This window comes from Pezoporus occidentalis, unplaced genomic scaffold (assembly GCF_034315485.1).
Source record: "Pezoporus occidentalis ecotype Australia unplaced genomic scaffold, CSIRO_AGI_Poc_V1 ctg120, whole genome shotgun sequence".
Taxonomy (NCBI): domain Eukaryota; kingdom Metazoa; phylum Chordata; class Aves; order Psittaciformes; family Psittacidae; genus Pezoporus; species Pezoporus occidentalis.
Genome location: NW_026912995.1, coordinates 574,659 through 600,761, shown reverse-complemented (window position 1 = coordinate 600,761; position 26,103 = coordinate 574,659). Strand labels below are relative to the sequence as shown.

The 26,103-nt window shown below is 39.2% G+C and overlaps 1 protein-coding gene across 4 annotated transcripts in view; it reads left to right on the top strand.

Annotated features, from left to right (window-relative positions):
• Positions 1–26,103, top strand: part of ZNF385D (zinc finger protein 385D) — a 423,315-nt gene that overhangs the window by 253,380 nt on the left and 143,832 nt on the right. Inside the window, exon 1 of one of the 4 annotated variants that reach the window (XM_062607169.1) lies at positions 2,675–3,040. The exons of the other annotated variants lie outside the window; for them this stretch is intronic. Coding sequence (XP_062463153.1) covers positions 3,019–3,040 — 22 coding nt within the window. The 5' untranslated portion in view covers positions 2,675–3,018. Of the gene's footprint in view, positions 1–2,674; positions 3,041–26,103 lie in introns of those variants that run through there. 4 annotated transcript variants of the gene reach the window in all.

Below are 26,103 nucleotides of genomic sequence, written 5' to 3'. Positions count from 1 at the left end.
TTGCGATTGAAATTACTAACCTAATCCTCACTTTCACTGGCAGTGGCAATATCTTATGCTAGGAATAAAATTTATTCTTTGTCCCTTGCTTGACACTCCTTTTTGCAGTTTATTAATGTAGCATGTGTGCAAATGATGGCATGGAATATGTGAATTTGGGCTGTGACTGCTTTCAAGGAGATGCTACCATTTTTCCTTCTCCCTTGGGTGTGTTTGATAGTTGAAATGCCAAGAAATTAAAGAAAACTTCTTGTTTTAGTTTCTTTTTGACTGCTTTAATTGTATGCTTATTGTAAGAATGCAAATAAGATGCAAAAAGGGGGGAGATAGTCCTGACTGTTTTGCATCCTAAAGGGAAAAACAAAATTGAAAGTAACATTCAGAACCAAGTAGTGGAGAATACATAGATCTGGCACTTTGCTGTTTACACTGTCCATCAGACCCCACCAAACTGGTACAACAGGTATTGTAACAGAGCAGCCAGCTCAAGAAAGCATGTTTAAAGGCATCATGGTTGTTGCCTGACTACAAATGTACCCCTACACAGATATGCGCTGTCTGTACCCAGGCTCTCGGCTGTCGATGGCACGGATCAGGCATATTAGGTTGGAGGAAAAGACTAGAGGTAGCCTACATCTTGAAGGGTGTGTCTCCTGGTAGAATGATCTCAATCTTTTCTGTGATAAGGTAAATGCAGCCTAAGAGGTAAATGCTGTGCCTGGGCGCAGACTGCCCTGAAGGACACCACGCAGTGGCTCTGCAAAAGCACTTTGGAGCTAGCAAAGGAGCTGAAGGATTTCATAGTGAATTGATTCTCTGAGATTTTACCCTCGGTATGGGGAAGGGAGGGAATATTTGTGCTGCAGAAGGCTCCTAATAGTAGCTTATACCTACTGCTCAGAAGATATTAGAGTGGCTCAGCTATTTTAAACCAGCCTTGGAGGGTGGTATTGTCTCCAATAGCAAGGTCTCCTTCCCTATGCAGTAGAAGTGAATAAGCATTGTAATGATGAAATAGAGGAAAGGAAGGTGCCACAAATACCCTCTGTTACTTGCTGTCCAAACCCTCTAGTTAAAATACCTGGCATCATTTCTGAAGAACTTCTTTTCCCCCCCGCCAGGGGTTTCTAGGTGGTATTTTGTCACTGCAATTTAGGAACTGCGCAATTTAAGTTTCTGTTGGGAAGTGTGAACCACACAAGAAGTCTTGATCTTCATCCCTCATGCGCTGCGGCCTGAAAGCGTGCTTCTGCACTGTGTGCTTTTTTAGTGGTGAAGCTGTTTATTTTTCAGTTGATCTCATTTCAGGTATGCCTCTGCATAGGGGCAGTTGGAATAAGAAAGGGCACTGAGAAAGGCAAGGCATCAGAAACAGAGAGCTGTGGGGCTTTCAGTGAGGGACAGGACTGAAATTCATGCCCCAGTTCCCCCCAGCAGTGTTTAATCTTGGTGACTTTCATACAGGTAGTATGAAACCTCATGAGAGCAATGCTGCGGAGGAATCCTGCTGAGACGTGCGTAGCAGTGATGTATGTCAGGGCCCTTAATTCTTCTGCTGCAAGTGGAGCGTTCATTGGCTGCTGTGCTGGTGGCATAATTTTGTCCTAAGTGATTGGACCTCATGAAATAATAGTTATTGCATGGAGCTTTTACAAATAAGAAGTGGAGCTTTAAATGAATTACACCCGCCATCCTCTTTCCTGTAGAATAAAAGCATTCATCCCATTAGAACCTATTATAATGAAATAAATGCTTCGGCATACTGTCCATTTTTTTTTTACCTTTATCTAGTTTAAGTGTATTGTCAGTGATACATGCCAGACTGACAGCAGGAAACCAATGTCCTCTATAGACTCATAGAAAAGACATAATACGTGCATAAATACAAACCGCATCTTCTTCACCACACTGCCACACCAGCGTGTGTCAGATCCATCCCAAGGCATTGCGCTCGGAAGGGGGAGAGTGTTTTGGTATTTCTTTGGTCAGTCTCCCTCTGAAGCTGCTATGAGTTCATATAGCAGCAGAGACTGTGCGGGGACCTATTTACAACAAACTTAGGACCACTTCATTTGTCACAGCACAATAAAATAGCTACCATCTGCTAATGACTTATCAACCTGGGCCAGAAAGGAACTGGAGACCTGGAGGGTGAAAGGTTGTAAACTCCATTACAAATCCTTGCTGTCGTGCATCTCCCATCCTTGCGCTTTGTTGTTCATGCGGAGAAATCATAGTTTAAAAAAATCAGTTTGGCTCTACTGAAATTGAGCTACCTATTTGTCAGTTGCTTTTTAAAAATAGAGGCAGACTGAGCTTTAGCCAACATTTGGATTAAAATCATTTATTTAAATGGAATTATTGACTTATTAAAAAAAAAAATAGTCCCCGGGGACATGATCTTGCAAAGTGCAAAGCATCTTTGCCTTCTACTGGAGTTGGGGAGTCGGGGCACTTCGGGCTTCTCCTGGAGCCTGCCCTTCAAAGAAAAATAACAATATACGCTTTGTCTTTCCCATCTATTATGCAATTCAGCATGTTATGTCACTAAGTGAGCTTGCTGCCAGAAAAAAGAAAAGGGGGGCAAAAGATTACATACCATTTCAGAAGGGTTTTTTTTTTAGAAGGGTTTTTTCTTTGTATTTTTCCCTAAACCAGAGTTAGGTTAACTGTGATTTTAGAGCATGTCGTTGCTAGCCCGTTAAGGAAAGGATCTGTTTGTAGTACTCTTAGCCCTGATGTCACAGGCACAGCAAGGACATCAGAAGGAGGAGTCAGATTACAGTAAGAATGGGCAGTGCAGCATGCAGCCGGAGTAAACGCTAAATCAGACAGGGATTGTACCAGGGATAAGACTGCCTGCAAAGCGCTCATCCTGAGGAGGCACACTGCTCACTCACGCTTCTTGTGCTGGGAAATTTCCACATAATGTAGAATGAAAAAGCTCCGTTTTACATGTCAGCCCTGCGCGGGAGCTAATGCTGAATACACAGTGGTAGGATCCTGACTGCGTGATTAATGAGAAACATAATGTATTTTGGTAAGTGTTAACTATGATGTAATTCTGCTTCTGCTCACATTATCAATGGGAGTGATTATTATAAATTTCAGATTCAAGAACATGTCGTGCTGGCACGCACCTAAAACTGACAACTGGGGAATCCTGTCGGCTTTGCAGTTTGAAAGGATTCCATTGTCTGAGAAATTTTCTGTTTGAGTGGGCTACAGCACAGTTTTAGCAGCTTGAAAAATAAGCCAGATAAGATGAACTCATACTCAGTTTGTTTTAAATGAACTTGTGTTTCATCTGCTGAGAGCGGATGAGAAATGGTTGTGAGGCATGGGAAGTTTTAGGCGAACTTAATGTAATGGGCAAGCTGCTACCGCACTGTCTGTGGTGGGGAGGCACAATAAGCCTTGGTATTTCATTCAGCTTTTAGTTTGAAGAATTCAGAGATGCAAAGGCAAAACAATCCTTTATTTGCAGTGGTGTGTTTGCCAAGTACTCTGCATTATGCAGATCACCGGTGTGGAGCTGGCTCCTAGCATACCACAAAATGCATGTTATTTTAAGCCTTTAGAGGTTTTGGAGCTGTGAAATATTTGTGCAGAGTTTAGTTTTGTTGCTTGATGGAAATCTTCCTTAGGCTTACAGCTGAGCTGGCTGCGTACCCTAAAAACATGCTGGAGCATAGACCTGTGTCTAAGCAGTGTAGTGCTAGTGCTGCAGAACTGAGCTGGGAGGTACAATTGCGATATAATGCTGCAAGTTGGTGCTGCTAAATAGCAAGAAAAAGAAATAGGAAATTGGGTTGTGTGATGGAAAAATACTATTCCTGACTACTTGAAATCTCATCGAGCTTCAGTGTTAATTTATAGCTGCATAATACTTATAGTGAACACAGAGCAGAGAGTTGGAGGATTTCTGGGACATTAAGCAGCTTTCCCAGTTTCATTAAATATTGAATCAGGAGTTCTCTTCAAACTTGAACAGATGAACTTCTGTAATATTCTTGAGCCCTGGCACAAGAGTACTGTGCTTTCTGACATGCTATGTATTATTTTCTTATTTTCATAAAATAAAAAAATACTGGGGGGGGGGGGGGTGTCTTTAACAGTGAAACCCATCAGTTGTTAATGCAGATTGATTTTGTCTGCCCTAACAGAAAAAATACACATTGGCTGTGTTGTCAGAACTGTTCAGAGTCCCTTTCAGAGATAAACGTGCAATGTTTTAGCTTTGATATGTTTTGCAAAGACTGAGGAACAAAAGAGAAGCATTATGGTATAGGGTTTGAGTATTTGGATGAAGTCTCTTCACTATTTTTTAACATTGGCGTTAGGTTAATTTCTTATTTGTTTCTTTTGGGTTATTTTTCTACCTTGAAGTATTTTTCTACCATTGCAAGCACAAGATGGATTTTTTTTTACAGTCAGTTGCCTGTGTACTAGGATTAGAAGTTATGGTATCCTGAAGTTATAAGGGTTAGGGTATTAGGAATATGCTAGCTGTGTGGTACTTAATTCTATCTTTTTTTCTGTATATAATTTTCAGAACCATGTGACAATGATCAAACTTATTTTGGTGTAACTCCTTTGAAAAAAATATAAACCACTGTTCTACATGCATATTTGTTTTCTGGTGCAACACAGGTTTTTAACTGGAACAGACTGGATTGTGTTTTCTTTCTGCTCTGTAGGAAATTTCACTTCTGAGAGTAGAGCTGAAAGTTTCTGTTAGGCAGGTTCTCAGTCTGCTTTGTTCAGTCTGAGGCTTCCTTTAATCTGAAGTTTCAAACAAATGTTCTTGTTTCTGTCTTTTGCATAACAAAGCATGAGTCGATGGGGATAATGTTTACCTGTGGCTGTGCTGGGTGTTTTCCTGCTCCGTCTGTGAGAAGCCAGAACATCTGTAATCTCACCTGTCCCTGTTGTAACACTTACTGCACAAAGCAGTATGGCACACAGCCGGGTGAAAGCTTGATTGCATACATCGCACACCTATTTTGACTTAAAATTGCTATAGACATCATGTGGACAATATCAGGATTTTGTATTTTCTGAGGAAAAAAAAATAATTTACTATTAGTGAAGAATTCTGTGGTTTTTTTTTTCTTGTCTCGGGATATTCTACTATTAGGCTACCAGAAGTATAGGAAGGAAAGAAAAAGAAAGCATTTCTGCATGTTTGTATTCATCTTGCATGATTTTCTGGGCATCTTGTTTAATTGCTGCTGAGGGAAGGTGGCATAATGGGAACACACATGTACAGGGTTAAGATTGAAATAAATATGGAATAAACTACCATGGACCTAACCTTCCAAAAGTGTGATTACTATACAGCATGAGTTAATGGGTGAAGTGAGGTTCTTAACAATCAGAGAGAAAAGGTGTTAAATTCAGGAATCAGTATAGTGTTTATTGCTTTCTTTAAAGCTGAAGTCTTCAAGAAGATTTTGGGCTGAGCTATTCTACTATTCTACTACATTCTAATATGTATATTCTAATATTTGAGCTGAGCCTTCAAATAACTAAACTTATTGTGACCCTTGTAATTGCACAAGCCTTTCTTTTATATTGCACCAGAATTTTGATGGAGTGGTTTTAATAACTATTAATTTTCACTCACCGTGCTGTGCTTTAGAATTTGTTGTTTGGTCACCGTGGATACATTTGTTACTTATTGGGTCGGTTTTGTATTCATCATTTCAAGTTGAACGGGAATATGGAATGGTAATAATAATAATAAAAATCCTACAAAATGATGTAGTATGTTTATAGAGTAAGCCAAAAGCCAATGAAAATAGTGAATTTTTGTTAAGTGCTCTAATATGTTGGCATTTTGCACTTAGAACAGGCATACCTATCCAAAGCAACTTTTGCTTGTGTTTATCATTGAGTTAATAATCTAGCATAAGATAAATCAGTTGCGACCAATCTCAGCAGCTCTGAGAAGAGAAACAGTGGGTGGCTGTCAGTACCACAGTGCTGATGTTGCACGCTGATAAAGGGACCTCCTGTAGTCCTGCTCAACACGAGGGTTCTTCTGTGGCCTATGGTCATAGCTGGACGCTGCCACCTCTGCCTTAAAAGGTCCTGTGGGGCTGCCTTGGCTCGGCCACCTCACCATCATCATGGTTTCTTTGGCCTGGCAGCGTGGGCAGCTCATGGGAGCTGGCTCATCCTGCGAGCGTGATGGCCGCGGCGGCCGTCCGTCAGGCTGGTCACTCAGGTGGAAAGCCCTCTTCGCTTTTCCGGAGGGGAAGGGGGGAGAGCTTCTGGTGTGTGCTGTGCACCGGCGCCACACTTGGCAGTTGTCAAACCGGAGGAAACGCTGCAGTGATGTTGCAGTTATGGGACAGTGATCACTGCTCCTCAGCGCTCGGCAAACCCTGGAATCGAGAGCAAAGCCAATCCTCCACCCCCACCGCCAAAAATATCATTCACGCGCCCCCATATCTTCCTGTTACTGTAGAGAACCTCAGCTAAAACAAAACACCAAAATTAAAATTTACAATGAAAAGGAGAAAAAAAAGCAAAGCCTTTTACTTCATTTTTTTCTCCTTTCCACCCCTTGTGAACCTATTACTGTTTTAAGTATCCTCTGTTCTTGATGTTTCCATTCATATTATACAAGAAATCTGAAATATCGGGATGAAAATATCCTATGGGATAAAATAATAGAACTGTTAAGGGGAAACAACAAACAATCTTTGCCTGAATATGCCATCATGTTTCTGTTTGCGTGATGCCTGTTTTCATTTTCGGTGGTGGTTTTTGTCAGTCAACGTTGTAGAGTGTAGTAATTCATCTGCATACGTACTACTATTCTGAGTATCACTTTATATTTTTGGAACATTTTCTTGTAGAAAAACTTCATGCTGGATGAGTCACGAAAGGAAAAATAACACCACACCCCTCCACCCCCCAAATCTCACTGCCTCTATAAAGAAAACACACATCGTACAAGCCAGCCAACCAACCAACAAAACCTGTTTCAGCAGTTTCAGTGAAAATATTTAGTTGTCACCGGTTTGTTTTTACATTATATTTCCCTAGGTTAGACACTGTGGAGGCCTTTTGTAGCATTTCTGTTTGTCTTCATTTAAGGCAGGATGAATCGGTGGTGATAAGTCTGTGCATTTGAAATGTTTTGGGAAACACAGATACTGGGTTATTAGCTGTGTTTTATCACCAGCCATCTGCAATAAGAACGTGTGGTTAATATATAATGGATGCTGTATGTGGCAGAAGAATTCAGCTGAGCAAGCCAATATATAGGATCTTGAAATGTGTGTGAGTCTGTTGTTTACACTTGGAATATAACAGGCTCCTGGGCAGTGAAGTTCATATCTTGAAGCACTGAATAATCATTAATGCATGTATACATAATAATAATTAAAATCTGTTTGAACTTACAGAAACTGCTCTGTTGTAGATTGTAACCTTTTACATTCTATTACAGAAACTGTTCATTTAAAATACCTCTAAATATGTCTAGTATGTTGCCATAAATAAAGGGTGATTTCACCATATCACACGCACAAAAAACCTCGTTTCCAACCCTAACCATTCTATGATTCTACAATTCCCAGTGTTACCCTTCTTGAGGGTAGCACAATTGCTCCAAAACCAGAATTAGAATTAATGATTTCTTGCTTCATTAGAGAAGATTAGATCACAGTTGCTTCAGCTGAAGGTCTGCGTGTGTGTGTGTGTGTGTGCATGTGAGTGTGCACATGCAAGTGCACATGTGACTGTGTCTGTACATATTTTAAATGGGATGACTGTAGAATTTGATCTCGTATCCCCTCTTAGCAAATGTCTTGCTTCTGTTAAGAAATTAAATGTTGAGTAGAAACCAGTTTTTTTAAATTTTCTTTACAATGTCATACCCTTATCCTTTTCATCTTTTTTTTTTAAAGAGAATCCATATAAAATATTTTTATAAAGCATTTTAATAAGACACTTTGAGCATGGAATTATCTGAGAGTCATGCGGCTTTTACATCTCTGTACCTGTATGCAGATATCCTTCCATATTGTTTTGATTTTTATTTTTTTTTAAATAACCTAGTGGCAACTCTAGAGATCTTTGTAGTTACAAAAACATTAAGCAGGTTACAGGAATCCTTTTGAAGCTTTTGCCTCTCATTGCTCTAAAGAAAATGGTGGTACTTGCGAAAGAAGAAATATATTTGGACTTGATAAAGGAAATATTTCAATTCATATCAGATAGTGACAAGTTCTTGAAATGCAATAAATGTCATAAGGGCTTCAGTTTTAAAGAAGGGTTATTATTTGTAATATACTGCAAAGATTACTTTTGCAACTGAAATTGCGTAGATGATTGGTTGCCTAGAAATTCCAAAGCCTGAAGTGTCTGAGGTCGTACTTGAATCAGATTGCTGCGTTTGAAAGTGGGAAGAAGCTTTGCTCTGTTGTAGGGCTAAGTTGCTACATGGCACAGCCATGTCCTGTAGGTCAGCCTGTATTCACAGTGATTTTAGCAACGCGTTCTGCAAAGTCTACATGGGGGTGAGAAAACTAATATGTGAAGCTGCATTATTGCCATGCTCATATATTTAGACCTCCTGCCCATTTTGTTAACCGCTTCTTTCAGTTTCTCAGTCCCATGCTCATCAACACGTTCCCGTCAAACAACTTTGGTTTTGCTTTGTATATGTGCACCATAAAGAGTTATTTCAATCATAAGAATGGTGTGACAACCTAAAGTTGGCAAGGGTCTGGATCAAATGTGAAATGTGCAACTGTAATTTGAGATAGAAGTTGTAGGGGAGTCTTTTATGAAAGTTTGATTACTGTATCCTCCTCGCTTCTCATTAACATTATGATAATAGAGTTCTGTCTTTTTTGATGCTTAAAATTATATTAATTGAAAGCTTCTTTAGGTTTGGAAAAAAAAAAAGGTAAGACATCTTGAGTCCTTATCTAGAGCATTTAAACAAAAGCACTTGTTCTGTCAGGTTTCTGGGCTCACCCCCGTTCCCCCATTTCTGCATTGACAAAGGTCACGCTGTTTTAATAAGTTGGGGTTATAGTAGTCTTTTTTTTTTTTTTAATACTTCAGCTAGCTGGCTGAACCAGTCGTTTGGAAACAAGGGGAAATTCTTTCATCACTGTGGGATCAGGTCCTGTCTTTATTACCCAGCCAACTAATTTACTCTGTTTTATAGTCCCTGCAGATTTCAGAATTTAAAGCCATAATGTACCACTTGCTTTTCAAGTAAAGCTTGAAAAGCTCCTGGGGTTTGGTAATGTATAGTATCTTCATCTCTGAAGCAGTTACAGGAGACAGATAGAAAAATGAGATTGACTGGGAGTGTCTGCTAACTCTGGGTATGGCTGTTTGAAATTTTAGCATATATTTGGGATCTCAAAGGTGTTTGGCTCATATTGGTAATTTTTATACTTTATATTGTTTATGTATTGTGTTTATTGCAATGCAGTCTGGCAGTCTCTTCCCCAGTTCTCGCCTTCAGAAAACAAGATTAAGCCTAAAAAGTAGGTGTATGTTAGAAAACCTTCTCTGAATATTAAAACTGCTTTGTTAAGAGCAAAGGAAGAAAACTAGATTTAATTTACTCTTTGATTACTACTTCATAGTGGTTCTCTTGTTTATTTACTTTTATGGTGTAATTGAAAAAGCAGATGGACAGTACAGTTTATTCAAATGAGAGCCATGAAAACTTTCTCTGTTTTTTTCTGTTGTTGACCTTCTTTACTCAATTTGTTCACTATGGAGTGTAGTACGTTATGAAGGTGGAGGGAGATAATGGATGTGTTTTCCAGTGCTGTTGTCCATTGTTGTACTAGGGATCAATAGCAAGTGAAAGTAAAAAAAAAAGGAAAAGCAAAATATGCAACTGTGGGGGAAAAAAAAAAGAAAAAGAAAAGAGGAGGAGATGGAGAGGAAGGGAGGAAGAAGCCAGTCCTGGCAATATCAGTGCTCTTCTTGCTAAGCCAATTCATTTTTCAGGAGCGACCTGGGAGTCTACTGTCTCTATAGTGCAATGTTTAGCAAATTAGGTTTCGTTTGCTGGTATTTACCTGTGATAGCAAATCCACTCACGTCCTGTCAAAACCAAGCGTGTATCAGGAACATTTAGTTGCCAGATACGTGACTATTACATATCAAGCACACCACTCCTTTTTTTTTTCTATTATTACTGGTAAGTGATGCTGCTTTAGCAGCAAATTTTTCAACAGTGGAAGTTGAGTGAACTTCTCTGCTCTTAGGTAGTGCGGGAAAAAATAATATCTTTGCTTCAACTGTTCATGCAGCATCTGTTGTTTTTAGTAGCCATTTTCATTTCTTTAAGAAGGAAACACTGACAGGAATACATCAAACTTTACCTAAACTCTTACTTAACTTTGCAATTCCTGTGTTTGTAAAGAAAGGATAAATTCTAAGAAGTCAAGTCAAACTGGCTATAAAATGTTGTGTATGCATATGTAAAGATGTATGTAAATCCTTTCCCTTTTTGTCTCCCTCTTTGACTGAGGGCATGGCAGCCACATAAATATGGGTGCTGTAAAGCCATTTTAATGCATTAGTTCTAGTATCCCTACATGCTTTTAGTACTTAAGACATGATGTAATCATTTACAAATATTTGTCTCGCCAATCCTGACCACAGTCTGTCTACCTTGTAAAACTGCCTGTTTAGTCCTCCTCTCCACATACAGTGCTAGGGTGGCACTAACTTCCAAGTGACACAAGTAATTTCTGTTTGCTTAAATCTTAGTAGCACTGAGTATTTGGAAATTGCATTGGCCCACATGGTATTATTATTCTCTCCCCTTTATTTCTTTCCTAAGAAAGGTTCTGAATTAACTCTTTTGCAATTGGGTTGAAGTAAAAATTTTCAGCACATGTATAGATTCTCAGTGGTTTTCCTTTTTTAATTTTTTTATATCCTTTGCAGTATTTTTAAAGAACATTGAAAATACCTTCTTCCATAGGTTTAGCTGACAAGCCTACTCAATGTTAATTAGCAGCCCACCATTTCAGTTCCTATGGGTTCAGTAGCAGCTGGACATATGTCATCGCTTTGGATGTGCTGTATAGAAAGCACAATGCCTGGCAGAAATACCTGTATATGGTCAGATCCATGTATACGAGGCAAGTATCCTTCATATCAGCTCTACACACTCCAACATTGCATGTAATAGATTACCTTACCAATACATGCATGTTTACAATGTAAAAAGAATCAGTGGTCTTAAAGAGGGATATTACTACACAAAAATAGCCCACAGAGATAGGTTACTTCACATAAATGAACTTACTGAATGTAATAAACAAACACTGAAAGACTGAAAACATTAACAAACCTCAAAGCAACATTTAAAGTCTAACAGTGTTGATACCATCAAAATGTGGTTTTGATGCCTTAGTGCGTATATAAATTCTGCTGGCAGAGAAAAGGCAGGCAGGCACAGGTAGAGCACTGTGGCATGCTGGTGCTGCTGCAAAATAGTACTGGCAGCACCATCCTACACAAACAAAAATGTCATCACATGCTACCATCAGCACACAGGGAAGAAAATCTATTTAAATAGCCTGAAATAAACTGTGTGAAGGCAATGACCAAATGATGCTATGTGTAACTGTGGACATCCAGACAATTCTACAGATTTTTAGGAAGATAATACAGATGTTTAGAATGTGAATTTATTTTTATTGCTTATTCTCCTCTGTCCCGATTTGTTTTTCTTCTTCAGTTAAATATATCCAAAAGAATCAACGCAGTGAAGTAAAGCAGCACAGAACTAGGTAGGCAGTCTTTGTTGATACTTAGCATTGAAGGAACATTAACAATTAATACACCTAAAATATCCCTCAGCTTACACACATCACATGAACATTGCTAGAATAAGCTTTTTGTGCATTTCTAGTATACAGATTTCTCCACGGCAGTATCTACAAAGATAACAATTACGTGATATATTCTTGTAATTTTTTTAAAGGACTTTTTTATGTTAAAAGCTATGCCAGAAAATTTTCAGTAATACAAAGCTCACTTAAAATTCATCTGGAGACAGAAATAGTGCCATCTGACCTCGGTATATATTCAAATGAATTATGAATGGTTTATATCAAATATCTCTTTGAGAGACCCCAGCTGAGCTAATATCTTCCAAATCGCAAAGATAAGAAGAAACAATGTTCATTCTAAATTATTAGCCCTTTTTAGGAAGCTTACAGTAACAGATGGCTAATGTTAAAGAAGGTTTAAAATAATAGATAATAAATCTTTTAAGGAATCTTTCCAAGGTGCTTGTGGTATATATAGCTCTGCTTTTTCAGGTTCTGCTGTCTGTGTAGCCAACTTCAGTTCTAGGAAATAATGTAGGGAGCTGGTTTTGGTAGTTTTGGTAGTATATTGTTTGAGGTAATAGTTAACAGTTTGTCTGAAAAAAGTTGGGCAGGTTTTGAAATCTGTTGATATAATGCATGTATGGCGACTGCTGGCAGGTACAAAAAAAAAAAACCCTTACAAGTTCAAGAATCTTTCAGTAAAAATTGAGCTTTCCTCACTGGTATTGTTTTTACTGACTGATCTTTTTTTCATAGTGAAGAAAGAATTTTTCAGAAAGTAATTATTATTTGTAATGAACTGTAGAAAGTGTTGAACTGTGTTAATAGATTTGCTTGAACTCAATTTCATTTGCTGTACCAAACATGCTGAGAAACTTCTATGGTCCCACAGTAAAGCAAGAGTTTCAACTGTGCTGGAAATACTAAATCAGACCTAGCCTAATTAAGGTAACTGTCAAATAATTTGTAACAGTTTTGTTTAGTATCTCCAGTAATTTCAGATTTGAAACAAATGCTTGTTAAAAGCTTAAGTTGATCATCATCAGTATAGTTGAACCATTTTGGGAGCAGTTCCGGGGCTGGAGGACGTTGGCATGCCCAGCAGCACGGCTAGCATGTGTTTCTTCCTCACCCACCACCAGTTTATAGAAGTACAGGAAGAAGAGCTGATCCAATTAGTTTGCAGTTCCCACTCAGTTGTTCCCTGTCTTGTAGCCACAAAAGGTGCTGAATGTGATGGAAAAATGAGCTTGGGCAGTTGGATAACTTGAACTGCATTGGCCTTGCAATTCCCCTTGCGTGGGGAGCTCCACTTACGGGCTCCTGCATCTGCAGGAGGGAGCATGGTGCCACAGGTTTCCCCATGGTTGGAACTAGATGATCTTAAGGTCCTTTCCAACCCTAACTACTCTATGATTCTATGCTAGAGAAGCTCTGCACACCTGTGGGGGAAGATTCTATCAGTTCCCATGTCCACCTGAGCTTTGGTAGTTTCCATTGGCGGGCACAGAAATTACCAGGCACTGAAAGCTGTGCAGATTTTCTTTTTTTCAGAAAGTGGTTTAAAACCACCAACCTCTTTTCCAGAAGGCAGAAAGCAGCTTTCAGCTGAAAGAAAAAAAAAAAAGAAGAAAAGTCATTATTACTCTTAATAATTTCCATTACCATCAGTGCCAGTAATGACAATGGTCAATTAAGTCAACTGAGCTATTTAATTCCACACATCCCTAAGTCCATCAATTCACATTATTTAAAAAAAAAAAACAAAACAAGCAAACCCCCCAAAACAATTAAAGCCACCATGACTATCCTTTTTAAGTGTATATTTGCAAGGAGTTTATCTGTTTGGATGGGGACTTTCTTTCAAGCTTTCCTGATTACGTACAAGCTGTGTAGAGTATCTCTTAACTCACTGTAGTCCTATTTAAGTTCTGTTTGGTTTCAAGGGGGCAACCAGTCAAGTGATTTGTTGAACTGGGATGCCTTTTTTGTCTCATTAAGGCACATTATTGGCAATATCATTAAAGAGATCAGGACAATTCAATGAATAGTTTAGTAGTTTACGGTGACTGTCCTCCAGTTAACAGACTTTAGTTAAGCAGAACAGCAGCACTAAGGAAAAACTGAGATTTGTTCTCCCCTCCCTCAAGCAGAGTTGGCATAATATTTTCCTTAGAGGATCATCTCATAGAGGTCTGTTGAAGTTTATGACCACAAATCATACCAAGCTATCATTTCTGTGGGTTTGTAGCTCAGCCAGAAAAAGCTGCATGTGGGAGAAGCTCATTTCTAGTCTGCAAGTTTCTAGTCTGCAAAATTCTGGTTTTAACATTTCTAGTTGTGTGCCTGGAGCTCCTGAATGGGCATGTATTAAAATTGTATGTGGGTAAGAATTCCTTGTAACAAGCTTAATTTGTAATTAGGATGTCAGTTTGACTTCCAAGTATGTCATTTTGGAAAGACCAAATAACATTATGCTGTTATAATAAATAGGTAACTGGAAATTTATAGTGAATTTTAGGGTGAAAGAGAGAAAATCTTGTACTAAATCATGTCTAATCAGAGGTCATTGCCTATGAAGAGCAGTCACTTAAGAAAATATTCTCAAAAATAGATTTCCATGGGAAAAAACTTAAAAGGTTTCTAGTCCCCTCAGGCGTGTTCGAGCACCCACTGCCTGCCACGTTTTTCTCAGTGTGCATTAGCCCTTCTAAGAAATAGCTTATGCCCCTTTTTCCTAGCTTTCAACGGGGAGAAAGAGTCCTGAAATCATGTGAGTTGGCAAGCCTAACACCTAAGTGCTTTCCAGTTTGGGGCTTTAAAAAAAAAAATTAAAAAATAAAAATTGGGCTAAAATCAACTTGCTTACATTTGCAGGAGAAGTCGTAGGGAAACACTGAAGGATGTATTGATGCAAGAAAGATGGTCTTGTGGGATCCAAGTTCTCAGCTTGCACTTCTGAGAACAAGAAGCCTGTTCACTTCAAGATGTCAGACACTGAATTATACTCACTTTCTCAGTCTCTTTTTGCTGTCTCCACCAATCTTGGTCGTCTGAGTCTGCTAATTTAGTAGCATGACCAGGTTTGGCCTTAGTAATGCTCAACAAAACTTCGTGTCAAACAGTCCAAAGTGACGCAGTGTGAACTCTGCATTCCTTTCGTTTCCCTGCTGCAGTGTTATTCTACAAGCAACTTTAAGCGCTTCGTAACAGTTCTGTTAATACAGGTGCTTGACCTCGGACACAGAGATATATTTTACTTTTAATGCTTTTGGAAGCGCATATACTCGTGTAGCTGAATATCTGAGTCATGTGATGTATTCTGTTAACTGAAATGGTAGGTTAAGTGAGGAAAAAAAATGTGATTTTTTTTTTTAATTATTTTTCTTTTTCTACATGTGGTAGTAACAGAATCTGCATGGCAACACCCACCAGCTGTGTGTGCTCTAGGTCTTCTTAATGCATTTTAACTATAATTTAGCTATCCGAAGAGCCTAATAAAGAAATCATAACATGTCCCGTTAAAATTCTACTGTTATCCAGACAAGATTACCACATATTGTCCCCAACTCCAAGTGAAACAGAATAGCCAGAAATACAGGTTTGCAGAGTCTTCTCAGATGCTAAATCAAATCATTCTCTAATGCATAAATGAAGGTAACAGATTTATGATGCTACAGACACCCAGTGTCTGAGTTTGAAGAGCAGGAAGTGTAAAGTTCCAAGCCTAATGCAGACGCTTAGACAGAAGAACTGTGCTGGCATCAGTGGTTTGGGGCTGAAGAAGGGTGTGCAGATCTTACATCTTGTCATGACTGGGCCCACATCCACTGAAATCTTCTCAGCATTTCAGGTTAACACACTCAAAACACTCTGTTGTGGATCAAGTGATTTATGTATTTATGTTTAGTTGCAACTGCAGGTCCATAATCACAGAATCACAGAATCCTAAGGGTTGGAAGAGACCTCAAAAGATCATCTAGTCCAACCCTCCTGCAAGAGCAGGGTAACCTAGAGTACATCACACAGGAACTTGTCCAGGCGGGCCTTGAATATCTCCAATGTAAGAGACTCCACAACCCCCCTGGGCAACCTGTTCCGGTGCTCTGTCACTCTCACAGTAAAGAAATTTTTCCTGATGTTCACATGGAACCTCCTATGCTCCAGTTTACACCCATTGCCCCTTGTCCTATCACTGGACATCACCAAAAAAAACCTAGCTCCATCATCCTGACACTCACCCTTTACATACTTGTAAACATTGATGAGGTCACCCCTCAGTCTCCCCTTCTCCAAGCTAAATAGTCCCAGCTCCCTCAGCCTCTCCTCATAAGAGAGATGTTCCACTCCCTTAATCATCTTTGTGGCTCTGCGCTGGGCTCTCTCCAGCAGCTCCCTGTCCTTCTTGAACTGAGGGGCCCAGAACTGGACACAATATTCCAGATGGGGTCTCACCAGGGCAGAGGAGAAGGAGGACCTCTCTCAACCTACTAACCACCCTCCTTCTAATACACCCCAGGATGCCATTGGCCTTCTTGGACACAAGGGCACATTGCTGGCTCATGGTCATCCTCCTATCCACCAGGACTCCCAGGTCCCTTTCCCCTTCACTACTGTCCAGCAGGTCACCCCCCAACCTGTACTGGTACATGGGGTTGTTCTTCCCCAGATGCAAGACTCTACACTTGCCCTTGTTGAATTTCACCAAGTTCCTCTCCGCCCAACTCTCCAGCCTGTCCAGGTCTCGCTGAATGGCAGCACAGCCCTCTGGTGTGTCAGCCACTCCTCCCAGTTTAGTGTCATCAGCAAACTTGCTGAGGGTACATTCAGTTCCCTCATCCAGGTCGTTGATGAAAATATTAAACAGCACTGGTCCCAGCACCGACCCCTGAGGAACTCCACTAGTCACAGACCTCCAGCTAGATTCTGCCCCATTGACCACAACTTTCTGCCTTCTTCCTTCCAACCAGTTCTTGATCCACTTCACTACCTGATCATCAAGCCCACACTTCCCTAGCTTATCTATGAGGATGCTGTGGGAGACAGTATCAAATGCCTTACTGAAATCAAGAAAAAACACATCTACCGCTCTACCATCATCCATCCACCTAGTTACTTGTTCATAGAAGGCTGTAAGGTTGGTCAAACATGACTTCCCCTTGGTAAAGCCATGTTGGCTGCTCTTAATGACCCCCTCATCCTTGATATGTCTAGAGATGGTGTCAAGAATAAGTTGTTCCATCACCTTTCCAGGGATGGAGGTGAGGCTGACCAGTCTATAATTACCCGGGTCCTCCTTCTTGCCCTTCTTATAGACTGGCGTGACATTTGCCATCCTCCAGTCCTCAGGCACCTCTCCTGTTTCCCACGACTTACCAAAGATGATGGAGAGTGGCTCAGCAATGACCTCCGCCAGCTCCCTCAGCACCCGTGGGTGTACTCCATCCGGACCCATAGATGTCCAGATTACTTAACTGATCCCTAACCCAATCCTCATCTACCAAAGCAAAATTGGCTTGTGCATGGGCTTTGGAATGCAGCCCTTATATAGGCAAGTTGTGTTTGGTTTCATGTTTCTTGGAGGCTTGCATGCAAAATTGCCTTATTGCTTGAATTGATAACTCTAATTAAACAGATTAATGTGCTTTAGTAGCTGTCCTTTAGTATTACAGCTCAAACTAATGCCCAGTGTAACTCTTGTTAAATGACTGGAATTGTGGGGAGATAGGTCTCTCTTTCTCAGTGACTTACTTACAGCAAGTTTCTGAGTGTTTTCTAATGGCATTTCTAGATCTAAGAAGTATGTTCTTGTCTCTGGAATAATCCTATTCCTTTTTTAAATATGTGATGTCAGAAAGTAAAGATGGAAGTCTTAGTGCATCTTTGGCGATATACATAGAGTACTTTTGCTTTCATCTTATGTTTACAGTTTCATGTTTTGTTTCTGTTCTTAGGTAGTGCATCTTGGTGGTTTGTAAGTTTGCTTTGTTTTTCAAAAAAGTATTAAAGTAGAAAAAAATAATTCTGGATTATGCAAACAAATTTTCTCCTATATATGGTGATATAGGTCAAGTATTTAGGGGTTTGATTCATCCTTCAAATTAAACACTCTTGGTAAAATTTTAATTCCTTTTTAGTAGAATAGAATTGTCTTTGTTTAAAACTCATTGTTATGGAACATTTTAAATGTTTAGTTCAATGGAGTCATTCAAATAAGAGATAGACCCTACTTCTACATGCATGAATTAAAAAATAATTAACTTTTCTGATGTCATTCCACTGATGGGAGGAATTTGAATACTTAAATATATGCAGAAGTATTTACAGGATTGAAGTTTGTGGCTTAGCAAATCCTTGCATTTCTGTAGCAATCTGACAATAGGTTGGCTCACTTCACTGGTTTAATGTAATTTAATTTTCTTGGAAATGTTTTGTAAGATTACCTCTTATGGAAAGCAAAGATGATTACAGTATGTGAGTCTCCATCCGCTCCTTAGCAGTAGAGCGGGAGGATGGCAGAAGAGATCCAACTTGTCAACACACGGTTCCACTGAAGGCTCTTTGCACTTTCCTTGCCAGCTTCTCAGATATTGTAAGGTTATTCTCATAGAATAACCAAGAAATAAGGTTATTGTAAGAATAGCTTCTCAGATATTGTAAGGTTATTCTCATCAGATTAATATACCAAATCTATTAAAATTCAAAGGTGGTAGGTTTTGGAGAGGGTATTTTGCTCTTCTCCAGTAATAAAAACATATTGAGAAATCACTGGCAGAATCTGGTATACAATTCAATTAAATAAATGTCTGTGGCCTAAATTTTGGGGATTACTTTTCTATTTTAATGTGAAAAAAATAGTAGGAATATGTGAAATAATGTGACACAAAGAAATCAAATGATGATTATAACTTCAAATAGTAAAAGCAAAGCAACGCAATGACTTTATAAGGATCACAGCAAATACTTCCATATATAGCATACTCAATAGCATTTGAAATTGTAATAGATGGACTTAACATTAGGAGGCTGCATGATTCTGATCCTTCTCATCTAAATGGATTATCAGAAAAGTCTGCACAGGCATTTTTCTCCTTGGTTCTGTGTTCTATCATGTCATGGTTAAAGGCTTGGTAGCAATGCCTTTCAAAAATCACATTTAGTATCTCCCAAATAACTGTGTTACACAGGAGAACCAAAGTTAGTACTATTTTGCTCTTTCTAGCAGAGAGAGGCTTAAAAATAAAATAAAGCATGTCAACCAAGACAATTTCCCCCCCCCTCTGTCGAGTGACAGTTTTATTTTCTTATGGCCAAGGCTTGATTTTTTCAAGCACCTTAGTAACGAGATAGATAAAAGATACTCTTTGACTGGAATGAGCTGAAATGTTTGAAGTGGGTTGTTTTTGTTTCGAGATATATTTACAGTTCATTCAAGGAATGTTGAATTCTAAACTATGAATAAGTGTGAAGGCAAAATTGGTGAATATCTGACCTGAGTTTGTGATGCACACAAAGTGAAATTTTAATAGCTATGTAGGGCCATAAATAGATAATCTGAGAAGTGTGATTGCTTGAGCAAGAAGGGACCTCCCTACAAAGTTATTTAAAATTTTACAACTCTCTCCTATGTTTAGTTCCTAGGACAGGGGCTATAACATTTTAAGATGCCTTGATAGAGGACCAGAACATAGCCAGGCTGATAGAAGGACAGGCCAGGAAAGGTACTTAAGCTCTTACCATATTCCTTTTTCTTTACAGAGGGTTTCAGTCTGTTTCTGAGCTATGTAAAAATGCAGATGAATAGCATTTGTCCCTTTCACTATCCCTTGCCATCACTAGCCAGCAGTTAAATCTGCATGTGTAAGTATGCAGACCATTTCTTGCCACTTTTTTTTACACCACTGCAGGGTGGGTTTTTTTTGTTTGGACTGGTTTTGGTTTTGTGTGGTTTTGTTTTATTGTTTTTGTTTTTTTTTTTTGTTATGGTTTGTTTTTTGTTTTTCTTTTAGAAATTCTCCCATGTAAAATGGTAACCATCGATACACAAGGTACTGTCCTGCTGCCTTTTGTTTACAGCTACAAACTGTGTGGTCCACTCTGAAAACTTTATAGCAAAATCTGTGTCAGAACCTATAAAAATTTCTTCGCTTTTTGGTCAAGGGAAAAGTTCTGAATGCAATGAATAATCATGGATTTATCATGGAATAAATTTCTGTACGCTTGATCGTAAAATATTTTTAAGGGACACCTGGATAGGATGCAGAAAAGCTAAGAAATCATTATTAATTTTATATAGCTTAAAGAAATATGAATATATTCTTGGCTTAGATTTGTGGGTTTTGGCCAATAGTTCATGCTACTTCACTGAAAGCTCTTGTGTATATGTGTGTAAATGTAACAGGATTGTAATCAATAGAATTGCCCATCAACAAGCACAATTTATATTAGCCAGGGGCAGGGATTCCCATTCATTAAATCTGTGGAGGACAAGCCTTTATATGTTTCCGTGGATGTAGCCTGAAGCATCCAGCATGTCATAGATTAGATAAATTTGGCCTGGCATGCCTCCGTTTCTGGAAAGTAGGACAAAATTTTGTCCTTTTGTGTCTTGTTTGCAAAAGCAGTGGTGCTTTTCCCCCACCTGTAGAGAAGGAAAGGAGATTATTTTCCTTGCTTGAAAAACTTTTTTAAATTATAGGCATGTTTTACATAGAGATATAAAAAAATGGACCTGCCAGCTTTTTCACAAATATCAAGAGAAGGACAGTCAACCCGCTAACTGCCACGTCTTCCAGTTCTCAAAACATTTGCCTACATCAGCTCCATCAGGTGTAAGCTTGCCAAAATTAAAGTTTCCGTAGCCCTTATTTATAAATAGCCATTCTGTTAGAACTTCTCCACTGATAAAGGGTGTATTCACTTTCTCAGGAAGATACTAGCCCTGTGGTGAAGGGATTTTTGTGGGCTGCTGGAAACCCAAGCTAAATTCCATGGTGAAATGAATACACATTTCCACAAACATAAACTGCTCCTAAAAGAGATTATTGTGCAAGTATCCCAAGTTTAGTCAACAGTCCAGCTATTAGGACATTTCCCTGAGGCATTGGACTTAGAGCAGGCTTCAGTGCAGGCCTTTGATTAGAATACAGACCTTGATTTTTTTCATTTTTTGAAACTTTTATAAGGATCCTAAGATTTGCTTCCATAAGTAGATGTCAGAGTGTGGCTTATGTACAGATCTTTAGAGAAGACAAATTCTTACGGAACTTTGCAACACAGGAAGCAAATTAAGCTTTACAGTGTTTTCTCCCTCTCTCCTATTCACAAGGAATGGCATAAGCCAAAATGTCATAGAAGTATGGTTACGATTAGTTATCTGTAACTTTGTGATTGCAGGGACATGTGCAACACCAAAGCCTGATTTGAGGGAGATTGGAATTCTTATTTCATGCTGGCATCAGGCATGGTTTCAAAACTGTCCTCTATGACAGAGAACAGAGGCAGCTTTATAGAAGTGAATTCAAGGTAGTCTGATTTGTCATGGGTTTCTTTGCTGCAGAATGGTCATGGCTGGAATATATTAGTGAGAATGGAGGTAACCTGGAGTACAATGGAGCATTTAGGTGTTCAGAGAGTTAGTCAAATGCTGTTATTTCAAGCCCTCATGCCTTTGGAATTTATACTTTCTTCCTTTTTTCACTTTTTTATTATTGACAGCTCAAAGTGTTACTTAAAGGTGAATTTTGGTGGATTCTTAGCAAGAACGAGATATTAATGGCTCTGAGCTCTGGTGCTTGAGTCTGCCACCATAGACACCGTGAGTTCACTGTGCCGTAAAGCATTTGCAGGACCTCCTTTCATCGGCAGTCTTTCTTGCTCTGATTTGTAGGGAGTTTAGTTCAACTCTGACCTCACAGCATTAGTATATATGGGCCAATGCTCTTACCAAACACTGTATAAAATATGTTCTTGTGATCTTTCTCATAGATAGGAAAGCCAGTGTTTTCTTCACTAGTCCTAATAAGACTTTTTTATGGTATCTACCTGTTCAATTTCATCATGGTGTGGGTTTTTTTGCTTACCCTTTTTGAATATAGAGACTTACTGGTTTATGGAGTAGCTATTTTCTTGATTGTAACTGTGTCTGTGAAACCATAATCCCACAGTTTTTGGAAGGAAATAAAAACACTTAGTCATCAGGATATACTGTGAACTAAAACTTAGAAACTGTTTTCCAGCATATCATATGACAAATGTTTATCTCTCTTTAAAAAGAAAAAGAAAATCATTTGATTTGCACAAGAGCAGTGTGTGATTGCAATAAATAGCTTTTGGCAATGTTGTTAGTATTTTCCAGATACAGTACAGTCACACAATCATTGCTTTTAAAGTCTATTATAACATGTCCTATTTAAACTTTATTAAAACTAAATCTGTGGCTGGATGTATAATTTCCATAAAACATCTGTTTAATGGATTCTGTCCAAGGTTTAGATCTCTCTCATTGATTTCCAACATCCCATTCTTCTATTTACATTCTTGTTCTGCCTGCTGCCTTCTTACTTCCTTTAGCTTCCCTTCCTTTCCTCTCCACTTTTCCCCTTCCCAAATTTGATGCAAACTCCTTGCCCTTAACATAATTCTTGAGGGGTTTATGTTTTATCATCACCTGCTCTCCTTTCATGGGTGACCCCTTGCTGAGCTCAAAAATCTACTGTGGTCCAGAACTGCTCATCATTTGCATCCCTAGTCTTTGTCAGACAGATGAAGAATGACCAATGTGTTGATCTGTACAATAAAGCAAAGGTTCCAAGAAAGGCAGTGATGATCTGCAAATTTCTAGTGAATTAAATGACTCATCTCTTCAGGCTGGAAGGCTGCTAGCTTGTTAGTGTGCATGGTTTTTTGTCTGACGGACATGTCCAACTTCCTATATTGCAATCACTGCAGTTAACCTTCAGTTTTGGGCAATGTGGCAACAAAGCAACATCTGAATTCATGTTTTTGTAAGAGTGTGATGTAAGCTGAATTCAGCTGCCTAATGCTGAAGGGAGTGACTCCGATCTTCAAATATTCAGGTGGTACTTAACCGGAGACAGGAAGATTTTCTCTCTCCCCAGAGTCCAACTGGCCCTTCCCTCCCCACCCCACCTCCCTGTTCATGTTTTCCTGTTGTAATTGCCTGCTGATGAAAATCCAGAGATTAGTCATTGCTGGACACAGTGCATGTGTGCTTTGAGGTGGCATACAACTCTGTTCTAGTAAGGTTTAAACTTAACAATTAACGAAGCATAACTCTTCCCCTGTGTCTGTGGGGACAACAGACTGCCAAGAACTGCCTGGTGTTTCTTTGCTTCTCAGCACAAAGCATGGGTTGCCTGCTAGAATAACTTCAATTTTTCATCAGCTGCTTTTTCCCAGTCTTGGTCACAGATAGAGCCTCAGGCATTTGATTTCCCCCCTCACCCTCCCCAGACAGCTCTATCTCCTGAGGGCTGAACTGGTTTCGTTTCATTGAAGTTATATGAAAAGTTACATGGGATTTAGAGACAATTATGCCACGTGATCTAATAGTTGGTGTTTGGGGTTCCTGAGAAAGAATAATATGAAAGATATTAAAGTTTGCTGGTTTGGTCTACTTTTCTTCAGGTATTTCATTCAGAGTGAGAAATCAGCTATTTCATTGGTGGGAAAAGTTCCTAAGCCAAATAACTTGAAGTATTTTTAGTTTAGGAATGCATATGGGAAAAATGATATGATGTATAATTTATCTCAACAAATATCTTTCAAACCACCATGAGCTAAATAGGGCTTTATGTTCAGGAGATTGTCTTTTAAAACCCACCTCTGTCTACTGTGGCTCTGGCTGTGCTCACTATCCATTTGTAAATCCTGTACTTTGGGTTCCACTCTACTTTTTCAGTGTTCAGCACAAAATGATACTTTACTCTGTCACCTACCTATGAAAGAACATAATCTAATGGCTTTAAACATATATATGGGATTTTTGTGAATCAAAAATTCTGATATTATGATTGTTTCTGATGTATTGTGTAAGCATTTATGTCTTTATGCACAGGAAATAAAAATGAAAAATGTGGTTCTATTTCAGTAGGAATGCATTTTTCATTTTTGTTATGTATATATACAAAATATGCATATTGTATATATCTATGTATACAAAACCTGTGAGGTTAATCTGAAGGGAAATCCTGTCCCAGTGCATGCAACACTGGCAGAGATTCACAGGGAGATATTTTCATGCCCATTGCTGTGTGCTACCTGTGAGACCAACAGCTGTTGATCTACAGAATGGTAGACTTCCCATCACTCTTCTGTCTGTGCACTTCTTTCCCTCCTTCGCTTCTTCCCTCTCTGTGATGCTAGCTTTGACCTGGGCTGATTTTGCTCCTTTAGCTTTTATTCTGCCATCCTTCTCCTAACTTAATCACTTCCCAAGTGATCTACCTGTTATTCGATACAACAGCAGAGATTTTACAGCTATCAGAAGAGTGAAGGGGTGCTCTGGTAACATGCAATAGGTGTTTTGCACCTAAAATGTGCAAAAATGAATTCCAGTGAATTATTAATAGAATTTGTTGAAGTTGAGCTTTCTCAGTGCTAAATGAAAGACGCATTGCTGCACAGTGCTATCCTCATAGAGTTTACTAGTAGAGTCTCTGTCTCTGCTTCCTCCCGGCCTCCCCTCCTCCCTGGCAGAGCATGAGGCTCACAAAGTCCTTGGCCAAACCAAAACACCATTGTTATCAGCTCTGTTCCCAGGCCGAAAGTCAAAACACTGCACTACACCAGCTACCAAGAAGGAGAAAAATGACTGCTACTGCTGAACCCAGGACGTTTCTTTTCCAAGCATGCTTTTGAAAAATGGCATTTTTTAAATTGTTAATGTATTCATCGTAAAAATGAAAATTTCTTTGAAAATCTGTTTGCAATACAGCATTCTTCTGATTAACAGCCCTTGGAAATCTGTGCTCATTATACTGTAAACATGACCTTTATAAAAACATCAGAAAAATCGAACTGCAGAATTTGACAGGTCAAGAATATTTTAAATGTCAAAAAGTGTAAAGCTTTAAAATTAATGTGATTTTTAGAATACTTGGCTGGTGCTTGTATTTTTGCTTTATTTCATTTATTTATTGGGAGGCAGGGGAGATTGTTGAGTCTTCGCAGTTAGGATCTGTTGGGAAGCTGTGCCCTTAATGCTGTTCAGCAGCTTCCTCCATGTCATTCAACACTTAGATCCATTCAAGATGGATCCATTCAAGATCCATTCTGTAGCAAGATTTTTGCTGAGCCTCTAGCTGGTTAGATCTGGTAGGGTCTAGTAGAAATCTAGTAGAGGCCACTAAGCACATACTCTGACCCACTGTTTAGGAGACATCCATGATGTGCTAGTCAGTAATACTGCAGTCAGTGTAGCAACTGTAAGAACATTTATTTACTTGCTGAAAGATGTAGAGAAGCCCTGTATATGCAGTTATGGGGACGCGTGCATTTGTAACACTGTGCCCTTCCTCTGACTTCATTGAAATGCAGTGCTTCTCTGAAAACACTCATGCTTCCCACACAACTCAAGATGCACCTCAGCTTGACTCTGAATGTAAATGTTTCTGCTGCAGACTGGGAATCATACTGTGGGTAGCTGCTTTATGTGGGAATAACTACCCAAGATGAAGACATTATGGTAATGAGAAGGAAAGGGAAAGCTGTTTTATCTTTCATATCCAGACAAACTTTTCTGGCCTGGCATTAGTGCTTGGGGGTAGGAATGCCTGTATGTATTTCTAGCTCACTCAAGGTAAGGCAGGCTTTTCACTTCCTTGGACTCACTTCCTTACTAAAGAAAGTAGAAATTTATGTAAAACCACATAGGGGAAAGTACATCAGAATATAGAGGCGGGAATACATAGTTTGCCAAAAGAAAAGTGAATTATCAGTGTAGATATGGAGTCATTGGTCCATTCATCTACCATCTAGCATTTATGGTTGGGAAGGAAGAGCAGCTTTTGACATTGTCTTTCCTATCATGAAATCTCTCAAGTCTGAGAGAAAATGCATTCAGTTCTCTACTAGACTATCAGGGAAGGCTGTTGCAGTGCTCAGAGCATTAAGTTTAGGGACCTAGGGCTCAAATTCATTCACCTGCCACAGATTCCTGTATGAGCTGTGAGCGGGTGACTTGCGCTGTCTGCCGTAGGTTCCTAGCTGAAAAATGGGGATAGTCTCTTGCCATATA